At 55.7% G+C, this 14576-nt stretch overlaps 3 protein-coding genes across 3 annotated transcripts; 2 read left to right on the top strand and 1 right to left on the bottom strand.

Annotated features, from left to right (window-relative positions):
- Nucleotides 1-861: 861 nt before the first annotated feature.
- Nucleotides 862-7438, top strand: MONBRDRAFT_33091 (uncharacterized protein; the record flags this gene model as incomplete). The annotated part of the gene is made up of 18 exons (XM_001747325.1): nt 862-1306; nt 1416-1447; nt 1587-2205; nt 2326-2393; nt 2522-2641; nt 3138-3302; nt 3387-3658; nt 3801-3888; nt 3991-4140; nt 4296-4366; nt 4509-4605; nt 4714-4787; nt 4860-4974; nt 5072-5176; nt 5305-5460; nt 5557-5725; nt 5803-5872; nt 6008-7438. The coding sequence occupies 18 exons, from the start codon at nt 862-864 to the stop codon at nt 7359-7361; spliced, it is 4170 nt and encodes a 1389-aa protein (XP_001747377.1). The 3' UTR covers nt 7362-7438.
- A 301-nt stretch (nt 7439-7739) lies between these two features.
- Nucleotides 7740-10625, bottom strand: MONBRDRAFT_37718 (uncharacterized protein; the record flags this gene model as incomplete). The annotated part of the gene is made up of 8 exons (XM_001747213.1): nt 10611-10625; nt 10166-10320; nt 9569-10030; nt 9414-9477; nt 9216-9321; nt 8910-9112; nt 8255-8775; nt 7740-7940 (listed from the first exon to the last, which is right to left on the bottom strand). Exons 2-8 carry the CDS (start codon nt 10316-10318, stop codon nt 7740-7742), a joined length of 1710 nt encoding a protein of 569 aa, XP_001747265.1. The 5' UTR covers nt 10319-10320; nt 10611-10625.
- Nucleotides 10626-11640: 1015 nt separating this feature from the next.
- On the top strand, nt 11641-14536 carry MONBRDRAFT_33089 (uncharacterized protein). The gene is made up of 7 exons (XM_001747324.1): nt 11641-11851; nt 12121-12186; nt 12355-12420; nt 12647-12812; nt 12974-13569; nt 13693-13860; nt 13990-14536. The coding sequence occupies exons 1-7, from the start codon at nt 11849-11851 to the stop codon at nt 14515-14517; spliced, it is 1593 nt and encodes a 530-aa protein (XP_001747376.1). The 5' UTR covers nt 11641-11848; the 3' UTR covers nt 14518-14536.
- Nucleotides 14537-14576: the final 40 nt, after the last annotated feature.

The raw sequence follows: 14576 nt of genomic DNA, 5'->3' as shown, positions 1-14576 counted from the left end.
CACACACACACACACACACATAAAAGAGGTTTGAGCTATGGGGCGGTGTGTGCTGGTCTAATTGGGCAGAGCTGGTGATGAGGGGGAGCTGGGGCGTTTGAGCTCGTGGACAAGCAGATGCCATCAGCCATCAGCCATCAGCCATCAGCCATCAGCCATCAGCCATCAGCCATCAGCCATCAATCACCAGCCAGCCAGCAACAGTCGCGGGCTGACATTGCGCTTTCCTATCAAATTTCCAAGCGCATGAGTTTTACTGGGCGCGCACAACAGCACCTACAACCGGGAGTCAAGGCTGCTTATGGACCGTCTGTCCCTGGCTCCGTCCCTCGCCTTCTCAGCCGCCTTGAGGGTGCTCTCTGCCAGCCGCGCCAGGGGTCGCCGCTGCCATTTCACGCCCGTCGATGCGCGCGCGAATTCGGCCAGCATGCCATATATCCAAATTTCTGTATACGCCATTCACCAAAATTACCCCCTCAAATGATTCAAATTTATTCACACAACCTTCCGTCGCAAACGGAATTCATCCCAAACACAAAGTGTAACACAAGTGCGGCTTTGCGGTATTTTATCTGACAATCCGAGCAAGCCGCAAAACGGCAGCGACAAACGGATGCGGTTGATGATCCACTGACCTGCTCTGCACCGGCTTGAACGACACGGCGACGGCGACGGCGACGATACGGCGACGGCGCGGCGAATGCATTTGCTGCATTTGTTGCCTGGTTTAGGTTTCGCGAGCGACGAGAGCTGCGTTTCGAATCGGAGCTGGTGGGTTATTCAAGGTCGGCCTGCCCCTGCGTCAAGAGCAGCAGAGGGGAGGGGGAGGAGGCGTGACGGATTGCGGCGTTGGACGCAGTCATGACTGCTCCAGAGAACGGCGCGTCCCCGACGCCTGCTGCCGATGAGGATGCCGGGACCTCGGGATCAGATCCTACATCCCCGTCGGCGTCACCTGGATCGGCACGCAGCCCAGCGGCTCAGCGCGACTTGGTGGGCGAAGAGGAAGAAATGAACCTGCTCTTCGAAGAAGACGTCACCCTTGATCAAGTCTTGGACGAGGCCGAAGATGACACCCCAGCCGAGGCAACCCACACGCCGCAGAAATCTGGTGGATCGCGCCCCGATCAAGCGCAGCAATCCCATCGGGCTGCCCAGCTCGACGACGAGGCCGACGAAATCAGCAGTGACTCTGACACACCGGATTCAGACACCCGCCGCAGCCGCGAACACCCAGACCCTGCCAGTCCTGCCGACGCTGCACCTTCCAAAAAGGAGCCGGGCGCTGCTGCGCAGTCTTCAAAGTGTGCGTTGCGTTGGGCTTATAGCTATCGAAAATTGGCCGCCTTGATTGCCTTTTGGACCTGACACCACCCCTCACCAAATTTGCCTGCCCCGCTACCAATACCATGCAGCCAAAAAAGTCCCTATGGCTGCTCTCTCCTTGGTGCGATCGTGCCTTGCGCTTCTGTGGCTTTGCAATCACAATCGCTGGCTTCCACCCGCTCCCTTCCGCTCGGGCCGCGACCGACATCCACACTACTCACACATTCCTCACCTCACTTGGTCGCGCGTCTGTCTTCCAGGAGGAACTGAGCGCTCGCTTTGCGAGTTCGGCCAGGGCCAAAAATGCTGCCGTCCGGGACCTCCTGCTCCGCCTCAAGGCCGACGGCGACGCAACCACGGGCCCATCTCCCGCCATGGCTCAATGCCTCCTGACCCTCATTCGCACAGAGCGGGCCGGCCACCACTTGCTCAATACTCACATGCATCGTGACCTGTGGGAAGCCGTGGCACGTTGGTCCGAACATGGCCCACCGCAAGCTCCCAGTGGCGAGACCATGTCTGCAGACAAGGCCGCCACGCCTGTGCCCGAGGAGGCATCGGCCACCGCCACGGAAATTGCCGATGCTGCTGAAGCGCCTCCTTCGGATGAGAAGGCCGATGATGCCCAACAGAAGGTCGAAGGGACGTTGACGACTGCCGAGACAGTCTCGCCCGAAGCGGGTAACGATGCAGCCATCAAGGGCAACGAGGCCGACCCTTCCCTCATCTGGCTGCAGGCCATCTGGGAAACCTTTGATCTCGTCGCCTCGGCCTCGCATGCTCAGCTCTTCCACAAGCCCTTGGTCGATGCTGCGTTGGCCGCCCACCAGCTTCATGGGCCCATTGCCATGTACCTCTTTAATCGTAGCCGAGATTATCGTTCGTTGCATCATCCCGTGCCCTAATCTGTGGCTCGCTGCTGGCTTTGAGCATGGTCGCTGCCTCTTTCGCTCACTTGTCGGCTCGCACGGTTGCACTATCCACGCGTTTGTTGTGTAGCATTGGAACTATTGCACGCATGGAGCACGAACGACATCTCCCAACAGGATTGGTCGGGCCTGGCACGGGTACGTGCCCAAGCTTGGCTCATATTCGGAGGTCTTAGCCAGACTTTCACATGTTACAGCTTGCACCCCTCACTCATCCATCTTGCCCTCTTGTACCCGGACCATGCTTCTCTGAACTTCTCGCTCAGCTTTGGGCACAGCACCACCGAGTTCGAGACGCCAAGCCTGACACTACAGAGGTGGAAGATCTGCTTCCCATGGCCAAGCGCTTGCTTACTGCTGAGACCGATGCCAAGACACACCGCGAGGTCAGTGGCCTCGGTCATGGACATTTGCTGATGCATTTCATCTGTTCTCAACACCCAGGCCTTTGCTCGTGTCTCACACATGATCTTTTGTTGTCACTGCCATCATTCACGTTCTGGGATCTAGCTCCTGACACAGCTTTCGTCAGGGTGGGGCTCTGGGGTTGTGCTGGACCTGGCGCTTCCGATCGCATTAGGTTGGCTTTTGCGCGCACTAGCGCGTGTGAGTTTAAGCTGCAATGCTCATGCGCTCGTGATCTCTGCGCTCCCTCAGATGCTTTGAATGATGGGCGCCCACAAGATGCGGCAGCTTCATTGTATCCTCTGGCATCACCAGAGCTGTTTGCTCGATTGACCTTGGACCAAACGGCACAGCTTCTCCAAGTCTGGCAAAGTGTAAGTATTCAACCCCCATTAAACCGTTTTGTTGCCTGGCCTGTTTACAAGATGGTCATCGCCATGCTCCGATCGTCTCATCGCTGCTGCCATTGCCATGCAGCAATCGAAAACAACCAAGACCTTTGCGTTGGGGCTTGAACATTACGTGACGCACGTGCCTGCGCCACACACCGATCCGCACGTTGCCAGCTTTTTGCCGCATCTGCTCTCTTCATGCAAGTCCAACCCAAAGAACAAGTCTCAGATCAACACGATCATCCGTCAGGTTTGTCTGGGTCTTGGCCGTTCTCTCTGCTGCCATCGGGAAAATCTACTTCACTCACACATTGCCCTCTCTTGCTTCTTCCAGCTATTGGACCATGTCGATGAGCTATCTTTGGACATGGTGCGGGAAATGTTTGACCATATTTCTGATAGCAAAGACCAGGCTTCCCTGGCCGAGCGGCTGGCCCGGGCCCTTGAGCCTTTGGATGTTTTTAGTTCCGAAGAGGAGCGTGCGGACGCAGAGCGCTTGATCAGCCTACTCAAACACCCCTTGCCAGACGCCACGACAGGCCATATTGCCTCGGCCTTGTTGAGCAATTTGCGACCCAAATGTGATCTGAGTGATTTGAACCACCGGTACGCATGCTTATGTGTGGACCGACAGACGTAACAAAAGCGAATGAAAGTGTCTGCTGCCACCATGGGGATGAATGTTTGTTTTGTCTGTACGATCGACATGTCATGGCCCCCTCACGTTGTGGGCACCTGCCACGCACAGCCGGTTGCTAGCACACCAGCTCAAGGGGTTGGATGCACCAGCCGTTGAAGCTGCTTTGGCTTCTGCCGACTCGGCATCATCGCGCATGGTTTGTGCACCCGATTGATGCTCTCTAGCCGCGATGCGTGCCACGGCTGCTTCAAGTAGCGTGCTGACTTTTCCATTTTTTTTTCTGTGCCACATGGGATAGATGCTCATCGAACAGTTGGCCCACAGTCAGCCTGAGCTTGCACTTGATCTTCTACGCTCTGGTGATTGGACTGCCCAACAGCTCTTTGACGTTCTTCGCAATCGTGCCTTTGAGTACCAACATCGACTTCGGGTGCTTGAGATTCTTTGGGTTTGTTGCAAATGCACGCTGCAAAACGCTCTTTTCTCGCTTGCCCTCCTAGCGTCAAGCCTGCTTTTGCCAAAGTGGAATACATGTCACCTTTCACAGTGTCAGGAATGTCTTTGTTGCTACCTCACTTGTTGTTCTGCCCATCCCCTTTTCAGGACAAGTTCCCAGAGGCCCTGCGTGAAGATGCCAACAAGGTCCAAGCCGAACTACGTGGAATTCGGCGCCGGTATGTTAGACTCTGCTCGGTCTGCCTCCAAGGCAGGGGCGAGGCATCCGTCGACTCGATGCGTCCGCCCCTCGCTGGTCAGCACTGCGCTCTTCACTGCCTGCTCACCCGTGTTTTGCTGGGCGTTTGTCCATCTGGCCAGCACTGCGTTGTGTCACCGACAACCTCTTTGCAGCAGCTTTGCCAGCTGCAAGTTTGTCCACTTGAAGTGTTTTGAAAATTTGGAGCGACTCGGCATTGTGCGTTGGTCAATGTATATCGCTGAAGATATGCTTTCGCAGCCGTCTATCCATTTGCGCGTGCGTTCACCGCCCCCAACTTGGATTGCTTTTTATTTATTTTCTTAGCCGGCCGAGAAGTGGCCCGAGGTGGCCGAACTGGTGAAGATCATGGGTCCTGCGGGCTATCCCATTAGCCAAGGGTAAGACGGTCGGGCGTTTGTTTGATACTATGGCCCATCCACTAATTTTGTCCCCAACGCGATGGTGTTTAGCTTTTTGCATCGTATGGTGCTGAATCAATTGCCAGCCACGGCCGACACAACACGTTTTGAGGTCATCTGCGCGCTCCTGACACCAGACTGCAAAATCGACAACGTGGGGAGCATGGTATGTGGCTTGTCATGCTTCTTTTAGTCGGGGGGTGCCCGTGTCCTCTCACATCCTTTTAATGGTGGTCTCACAACTCGCTGCATCTATGAATCAGCTCAACGAGCACGATGTCGAGGTCTACCTACAACACATGGACCCCCAAGCCGCCCTGACGGAGAAGCAGTTGCTGAAGTTGTGTGCCACTCCCGCGTCGCGCAAGGTGTGCGATTGAGGCGCTCACTCTCTTGTCAGCTGGCTGCTTTGGCGTGACGTTGAGCTTGTCTCAATACACTGAACACTCATCACGTACCCCTTTTGCACACAACCGGGGCTGTTCCGTTTGCGCAGGGGTTGACAGCAACGCTGCGTGTCTGCCAGGCCACGCTGGCACAAAAGTTGGCCCAAGCAGTCTTGCACTTTGACTTGCACGCAGCTGCACGGGTATTATTGGATCTGGCAGACACGGATCTGTTGACCACCGACCAGCTCGTGCAGTGCTTTCGGGTATGCGGCTTGCTAGGGCGTGCGTGCAGCTGCACGTGCCAACTTTCTGATGTCGAACTCCAATCTGCTCGCGGGCCTATTTCGTTCCACTCGCAGCTTGCTGTGCCCCACGAACCAGCCAAAGTGGCTTGGGTGCACCTGAACGCGCTGAGCAAGGCCAAGGTCTCGCTGGAGGACAAGGACTACGAGCAGACGCTTCTGCTGGCTGTCCAGCAGCAGGCCTGGGGCACTGCTCGTCTCGTGTACATGGCCATGTGTGATCAAGGTAGGCGACGTGCTTGAAAGGCTATCGTGAATAGGGGCTCTGATTGAGGGTTTGCTCCATAGAACGTTCTCTTGCAGCACAAACTGTGCGTCTCCTCATCGATGGCTTGCGTGGAGCACCTCCCGACTACCACCGCATTGCTTCCACGTACGTCCATCTTCTGCCATTACCGCCTGTTTGATTTTGTTACAAATTGCCACCTTGCTCGTCAGTTTTGAGCCCGGTCTTCTTCTTTCTTCTTGCTCATATGCTCCCGATGGGCTTGCACACGCACTGACGCAGCATTTTTGAGAAGGCGCGAGGGGCCAATCAAATTCCTGGCACCGGCGCGGATCAGACCCCGTTCGCCCTCAATCTCTCGCCTTTTTTGGTGCACGAGGTCATGCTTGTACTCGATCACTACCGAAACACCGTGTTGAACAACACACCTGCTGATGGACTGCAGCCGCTCCATCTCACCTGGGAGGGCGCTGATGTCTCTCTGGCGCCGAGCGTCGAGTCGTGGATCACCGCACACGCCCCGGCGTCCGTCTTGAGAGAGCTGAACTGGTCTTCGATTGCTCCAGAGGCTACAGAAGTCACCCTCCCGCTCGACCTTGTGCGTCGTCTCGTGCACGAGGCTGTGGACACACGCGAGCAGCAGGTCGTCTCACCGTCTTCCAACAAAGTAACCGCCCCTCGAGAGGGGGTTGATCTGATGCGGGAAGCCAAGCGCGCTCGAACCACGCTCCCAGCACCCCCCGCTCCCCCGACAACGACATCACTTCCGACACCACCGGCGCGGCCAACTCCGCCCGGGCCACCACCGGCGCCAGCCATGGGCATGACTTCGATGGGATCCAGCCAGCCTGAACCCAAACGGGCCAAGGCAGATAGCGATCCTGTTGTGACACGGGGGCCACCCGGCTTTCGCCTCGACCGCCGGGAAGTGTCGACAGTGTCGAGCCACAACTCGGGTACCAACGAGTGGGACTCCAACTCACGATCTGCTGCTGGGCCCGATGTCGGTCGCAAGGCCAGCGTCTTGCCCGGATTTCGGCCCGGTCATCGCGAGGAACAACGCGCGAGCCCCAGCACGAGTGCACCGGCCCGGGCCGTGGAAGCGTCAGGCTCGGGTCGCTCCGGTCCACCTGGGTACCGTCCCAGCAGTGCCGGAGCTCGGGCGGTTGATTCCCAGGGTACCTCGCCAGTGACGCCGGACGGACCCCCGAGCATGGTCACGCCTGGCTCGATCCCTTCGGTTTCTTCCCCTCCAGCCGGCTTGCCGAGTAAGGTGCCTCCGCCGCCTCCCACGCCGCCGCCACCGATGGCCGATACGCAGAGCGTGTTGGCACAGGTGATGGAGCGCAAGAAGCGGCGTCATGGGGAGGAACATGAAGCCACGACACAGCTTGCCTCCCGAGTGGTGGACGACACCATTAAGGGGGCCTTGAAGCCCGCCTTGACGCATATGCTACGACGAGGCAAAATCCGCAGCAAGGCGGATTACAAGACCTGCTACAAGCGTATTCGATCGCACTGCTTGAAGCTCCAAAACATGAGCAGCGGTGAGTTGCGGGCGCGGATCGAAGAGATTGTAACCAACTTTTTTGCCCAGCAGGAGTTTTATGACCCTGATGGTCCTCAACCATGCTAAGACCCAAGCCCATCACGTCTTGCATGGCATAACAGAGTTCATGTTTTAAGGATTGCCAGAATCTATCAGGAGAAAAGACAAAACTTGTCATCAACTTAAATTTTTTTAAACATTCTGTCCCAAAGCTTTTGCCTTTGTTGGAAGCAAGCGGCACAGCTGCTTTGCGTCAAGATGCGGGATCCACATTCAGAAAAAAAAAAAAGGCAGAAAGCCAACGGTGGGGAGAGAAAAGAAATGGAATATGGGTGGGTCGATAAGACAAAGACCCGGGATGGTCGCTCGCGACTCAAAAACAGTTGAGCATCCACGTCGCCTGCCCAGTCAGGGTTGACATGATGGAATGCTGGAAAAGTTTTTCGGTGGTTTGGTGGATGGGCTTTACATCATGCCCATGCCGCCCATACCGCCCATACCACCCATGCCGCCCATAGGAGGTGCGGGGGTCTCCGAGGGGATCTCGGTGATGACGCACTCGAGGGTGGTCAGGAGCGATGCAACGCCGCTGGCATCAATGAGGGCGGTACGAATGACCTTGGTGGGGTCAACAATACCACGCTGGAACATGTTGCACATCTCGCCCTACAAAATAGCAAGCATGGTGAATTAGCACAGCCATGATGCAAAGATCAAGAGGAAGAGGAAAAGTGATTGGGTGATGTGTGTTTAACCTGGCGAAGGTGATCATGGCCACGCGGATGCGGGCTGGTCAACTCCGTGGCAAAGGCAACAGACTTTGTCTAGGCATGGCTTTGAATGCAGTAGACCCATTGTATATGGAGGTCGTGCACTTCAGTGGAGCCATGCCATACCATGGCCTTTCGGATCATGGTGGAAGTGTGTTTGAAATGGGAGAGGGAGATGTGTCAGAACATGAATAAAGGGTGGGAACGTACAGTGTAGCCATCCCAGCCGTACTCGGGGTCCTGCTCTGAGGTGGTGAGAATGTCGTTAATGATGACAGAGGAGTCGGTGCCAGCGTTCTTGAAGATCTGGGTAGCCGGGGCGCGGAGAGCCTTGCGAACAATGTCAATGCCCATCTTCTCATCAAAGTTGGCAGCCTCCAGAGACTCAAGGGCCTTGATGGACTTGAGAAGGGCGGTGCCACCACCAGTAACAATGCCTTCCTCAATGGCAGCGCGAGTGGCGTTGAGGGCATCAGTGACACGGTCCTTCTTCTCGCCAACCTCGACCTCGCTGCTGCCACCAATCTTGAGGACGGCAACACCACCGCGCATGCGCGCGAGGCGCTCCTGCAGCTTTTCCTTCTCGTAGTCGGAGCTAGTCTCCTCAATCTGAGCGCGAATGGCCTCGGCGCGCTCCTCAACCACACTGGCGTCGCCACCGCCGTTCAGGAACAGGGTGTCATCCTTGGACACAACGAGCTCACCAACGCGGCCAAAGTGCTCGGGAGTGACTACGGAACAAATGTGACAGCACGGCACACCCAACGTGAGCCAACAATAAAAACCCACACGCATCTGCTTTCAAGTCATCGCCATGCAACACCGTCATCAAGCTCGCAATAACTGGGGCGAGGTCAAAACTTACTCTCCTCGAGCTTGGCATCGGCGGCCTCCGAGTTGAAGACGTAGCCACCGGTCAGAACGGCCATGTCCTGGAGGGTGTTCTTGCGGTTGTCGCCAAAGCCGGGAGCCTTGACCGCCACAACTTGCAGGTTGCTGCGGATGCGGTTGACCACAAGGGTGCTGAGGGCCTCGGTGTCGACGTCCTCGGCAACAATCATCAAAGGCCTACACATCACGATCAAGTGAGCTGAGGCAGATGCTTAAGGCACTTGTAGGCCGCACCAATGTGCACAATAATGTGAGGTACCCAAAAAATGAGCCAACGCACTTTTGCATCTTAACGGCGAGCTCAAGGGCCGGCACAATGGACTGGATGGAGGAGATCTTCTTCTCGCTGAAGAGCACAAGTGAGTCACCGTACTCGACACGGCGAGCTAGCGAGCAGAGAGAAAACACAAAAACAGGTCAGGCAAAACGTTGCCTGCATATGTACGTGGTTGCGATACAACAGTCTACAATGACGTACTCTTGTTGTTGTTGACGAAAAAGGGGGAAATGTAGCCGCGATCAAACTTGAGGCCCTCGGTGTGCTAAGTGAGCGCGGCAAAAAAAAAAAGGGACAAAGCGTGAGCGCAGAAGGGTTGGACGGACGTCAAGCTGATGTCAGAGCAAGTTGCTTACCTCAAGGACGTCATCCATGGTCTGGCCGTCCTTGACGGTGATGACACCATCCTTGCCGACCTTCTCAAAAGCCTGGGCAATGAGGGCACCAATCTTCTTGTCGCCGTTGGCGGAGATGGTGGCGACCTGCTCAATCTCTTCCGAGGTGGTCACGGCCTTGGAGATGGCCTTGAGGTTGGCGATCACGGCATCAACACCACGCTGGATGCCCGAGCGGAGGTCACGGGGGTTGAGGCCAGCCGCGACGGCACGGAAGCCCTCAACGGTAAAGGAGCGGGCGAGGACGGTGGCGCAGGTGGTGCCATCACCGGCAATGTCGTTGGTCTTGTTAGCGACGTCCTGGACGAGACGAGCACCGAGGTTCTCGTACTTGTCCTCGAGCTCGACGGCCTTGGCCACGGACACGCCATCCTTGGTGATCTTGGGGCCACCAAAGCTCTGCTCCAGCAGCACGTTGCGGCCCTGTTATTATCAAAAGGAGAATTAACAGGGATAGTGGGGTGAGATGAGGCAGAAACAATGCCGAGCTGACGGAAAGAGTGCTTGGGATGGGCAAAAAGCCAAAGAAAGAAAGCTAGGGACAGGCCGCCGACGCACCTTGGGGCCCATGGTGACGGCAACGGCATCGGCCAGCTTGTTCACACCAGCCAGCATGCGGGTGCGGGCATCATCGGCGAAGCGGATGTCCTTGGCATAGCCGCGGACAAAGCGACCCGTCACGGGCGCAGCCTGGCGCAGAGCACGAAACATGGCTGCATGCGGGGGACAGAGCAGTTCAGGCAGGTGTAAGAAGACGAAGAAGGTGGAGGTGCGACGTGCAGGCAGCAGCAGCTGTTCGGCTTGAGCTCCTCAGTGTGCACACATTCCCGAGCGGGCTGGCCGCTCGGGAAAACGAGATGGCGGCGCATCTGGCTCGAAAATGCAGTCTTGTTTTCTTTCCCCTTCCCATGATGACTGACTGCCATGCGCGCCCAACCAGGCACCAGGCACGAGCAGGTCCCGACGGCCATATCCATTCCCATCCAAGTCACTGCGCACACACCTGAACGTTTCACTGAACCCAAAGAAGCGAAAAATGAGAGAGAGAGAGAGAGAGAGAGAGAGAGAGAGAGAGAGAGAGAGAGAGAGAGAGAGAGAGAGAGAGAGAGAGACCGCGTGCACACATGTGAAGTAACAATGACGAGAGAGGTGTTTGTGGGAGGATGGCGGTTTAGTGGCTCGAATGCATTTGCGCGATAGCCTGCAGGAAGAGTGTTTGTTCAACAAACCGCCACTGCCGTCTTTCCCAACCTGGCTAGTTCAAGCACTCTGCCCTTTGATGCCCGGCCCGGCTGCCCTTTTACCCACTGAACAAGCCCACACACACACACCATTGCAGCTTACCGCTTACAGAAACGCAAAGAAGTCGAAGAAGACGAAGAAGAAGGTGGTGCCACGTGTCTGCTGTTGTGTGTGTGTGTGCGTGTTTTGCTTACAAACTCTCAGTCACATCCACACACACCTTATGGTCATGAAATTGAAAGAACGTTGCAATGTGGTTCTCGGAAGACGGTGGAAGGTTACAGTTGGTAGCGGGCTCGTCAGTTGGTAGCATCAGACAAGATCTTGTTTTGTATGACATGCTGATATTTGAGGGGAGGTTGACAGTTGGTAGCGGCTGCCACTTGGTGATCAGACCGGGGGTCAAAACACTTAGCAACACCTACAAACAGGGCCCTTCACAACAAGCCAACCGAGGCGACACTTGGTTACCACATGTGTGTGTGTGTGTACGTTGTACGTTGTGCAGTAAAGTGAAAGCGTGTGTCAAGCGGTTATAAGCGTGAACATGCGAGAGAACAAAAGAACCAATTTTGTCGTTCAAAATCCTTTGTTCTTTTGTTCTTTTGTTCTTTTGTCGACAAATCCATGAGCGCGAACACAGAGAGAGAGAGAGAGAGAAAGAGAGCGAGAGAGAGGGAGAGGGAGAGAGAGAGAGAGAGAGAGAGAGGGAGAGGGAGAGAGAGAGAGAGAGAGAGAGAGAGAGAGAGAGAGAGAGAGAGCGAATTTTTATTTTATTTTTTTTTTTGGTTGGAAACGGCAGTGGGTCGCCGCCGAGTTGATTGGACTGCTGGACCGCGCGACGTTCCGAACGACGACTTGTTGAAAGCTCCTTGCCGCCTGTTTGTGTCTTGGTTTGGCCGAGACGTGCCCGTCTTTGTTTCGGGTCTTTCTGGGCTTTGAGGCATACAGAGACTCGATCCGTAGCAGCAGCAGCAGAAGAAGAAACAACTGGCCATCATGGTACGTCCGTTGAAACGCTCGTCGCCGTCGCCGTCGCCGTTGTCGTTGTCGTTTCGGCGTTGCCGTTCTCTTGCTCGTTGTCGTGTGGTTGTTGCTGGTGCCGGGTGGAGCAACGCATCAATTGTACACATGTGTGCAGTGGGCATCGTTGAGGCACTCTTGTATGCGGCCACCGGCGTGGTGTCACATGTCTGCCAAATCATCATGTCTCTCAACTTTGACTTGGGGCTCATCATCATTGTTCGGCTGCTGGCACCTCGCTCGTACAGTCGCTCGCTCCCGTTCAGGTTATGACGGCTGGTGCCGAGGAAGAACGCGCCGAGACCGCTCGCCTGGTAGGTGACTGGCCCTCTTGCCTCGCCAGCTATGACTTGATGTGCTTTTGCGCTTTTCCAACATTGATGGGTTCTTTTTTTTTTTTTCATGTTTCTTATTCTTCTTTGGCTTTGCGCCAATCCCGGCTCATGCTCTTGCTCACAACCATCCATGCTTGAAATATTCAGTCTTCCTTCGTGGGTGCCATTGCCATTGGTGATCTCGTCAAGTCTACTCTCGGCCCCAAGGGCATGGTAGGTAGTTACTCTGTTCCCAATTTTTTTTTTTTTTTTTGGTCCAGCCAATGCCAGGCGTGGGTCTTTTTGGCATCAAACAGAGCAAGCAAGGTTTCGGGCAGAGGGATGACCCTCCATGGAAAACGATCTGCCCCCTGCTATGAAGACCGTGTGGGGAGTCGACTCCACCATCGAGGATCATTCATCAGCACATTGTGCTCTTGCCACCCTGCACTTTCCACAGGACAAGATTCTTGTTTCGTATTCACAGTCAAACGAGGTGCACGTCACCAACGATGGTGCTACCATCCTCAAGAGCATTGGCATTGACAACCCAGCTGCCAAGGTCCTGGTTGAGATTTCAAAGGTTCAGGATGCCGAGGTCGGCGATGGCACCACCAGCGTCACCGGTATGCTTGCCCCGATCTTGCTCGTGCCAACCCTTGGCACATTGTGCCTGCTCTCTTTTTCTTTTGCCCTCGTGTTCAAGTTTCTTCGATGCTCGACCCTCGAGCTTTTTTTGGTTCATCTTATATCTGCATTTTCCCCCCTTTTTCGCCAATGCACGCAGTGTTGGCGGCCGAGCTGCTCAAGGAGGCGGAAAAGCTGATTGCAGCCAAGATGCACCCGCAGACCATCATCTCCGGCTGGCGCAAAGCCGTGGCCATTGCCCGCCAGGCCCTCGAGGGCGCGGCACTGAACAATGGTGCCGACCCGGAAAAGTTCCGTACCGACCTCATCAACATTGCCCGCACCACCCTCAGCAGCAAGATTCTGACCAACGCCAAACAGTACTTTAGCGAGATGGCCGTCGATGCCGTTCTTCGTCTCAACAAGTCGGGCAATCTTGAGGCCATTCAGATTATCAAGAAGCTCGGTGGTCAGCTGTCCGACTCGTACCTTGATGAAGGCTTCATTCTCGATCGCACCTTTGGTGTGAACCAGCCCAAGCGCATCGAGAATGCCAAGATCCTCATTGCCAACACCTCGCTTGACACGGACAAGATCAAGATCTACGGTGCCCGCGTGCGCGTCGACTCAACTGCTAAGGTTGCCGAGATTGAAGCTGCTGAGCAGAAGAAGATGAAGGACAAGGTTGACCGCATCCTCGCTCACGACATGAACGTTTTCATCAACCGTCAGCTCATCTACAACTACCCCGAGCAGGTATGATTGGGCCAACCGATTTTACATGACCCCGTTTGTTTGTTTTTTGTCGCATCTGCAAACACAATCGTGCACTACTGGCAATGGTTCTTCTCACGTGCGACGTCGCTAAATCATTGATAGTTGTTTGCCAAGGCTGGCATCTCCTCGATCGAGCGGGCCGACTTTGAGGGCGTTGAGCGTCTGGCGCTCGTGCTTGGCGGTGAGATTGTGTCTACCTTTGACACTCCGGACAAGGTCAAGATTGGTCACTGCGATCTCGTCGAGGAGGTTATGATTGGCGAGGACAAGGTACGACAAGCCGTTGCCTACTCTGCCGCACCTGTCTCCATCTTCCGTCAACCCTGCTGTTGTTGCCTACTCTGCCACTCTTGGTTTCTCACTCATCTCCTCATGGTTGTTTGTTGACGACGCATATAGCTCCTGCGCTTCAGCGGCGTGGCTTTGGGTGAGGCCTGCACCGTCGTCCTGCGCGGTGCGACCCAACAGATCCTGGATGAGGCTGAGCGCTCGCTGCACGATGCGCTCTGCGTGCTTACTTCCACCGTGCGCGAGACGCGCGTGGTCTTTGGCGGCGGCTGCTCGGAAATGCTGATGGCGGCTGCCATTCAGAAGGAGGCCATCAAGACTCCCGGCAAGGAGGCCATTGCCATGGAGGCGTTTGCCTCGGCCCTGCGCCAGCTGCCCACCATTATTGCCGACAATGCCGGTTTCGATTCGTCAGCTCTTGTGGCTGAGCTTCGCGCCCAGCACATGGAGGGCCACACAACCATGGGTCTGGACATGGAGAACGCCGTTGTTGCCGATGTCAAGGATATCGGCATCACGGAGAGCTTCCAGGTCAAGCAACAGGTCTTGGTCTCGGCTGCCGAGGCTGCCGAAATGATTCTGCGTGTTGACGACATTCTAAAATCAGCACCCCGTCAACGTGCCCCTGGTCACCACTAATCGAACACTCGCTTGTCTGATCCGATCCGCCCAAGATTAATCCAACCACCACGTGCAGT

This window comes from Monosiga brevicollis, genomic scaffold (genome assembly GCF_000002865.3).
Source record: "Monosiga brevicollis MX1 MONBRscaffold_16 genomic scaffold, whole genome shotgun sequence".
In the NCBI taxonomy this organism is placed as follows: domain Eukaryota; class Choanoflagellata; order Craspedida; family Salpingoecidae; genus Monosiga; species Monosiga brevicollis.
The sequence above is the reverse complement of the archived record's forward strand: the minus strand, read 5'-3'. Positions and strand labels throughout refer to the sequence as shown.

Excerpts from the sequence above, each read along its gene's own strand:
- MONBRDRAFT_33089 (XM_001747324.1), top strand. Across the intron at positions 12,813-12,973 it reads TGGCACCACCAGCGTCACCG|TGTTGGCGGCCGAGCTGCTC; the intron begins GTATGCTTGCCC and ends CAATGCACGCAG. Across the intron at positions 13,861-13,989 it reads TTATGATTGGCGAGGACAAG|CTCCTGCGCTTCAGCGGCGT; the intron begins GTACGACAAGCC and ends CGACGCATATAG.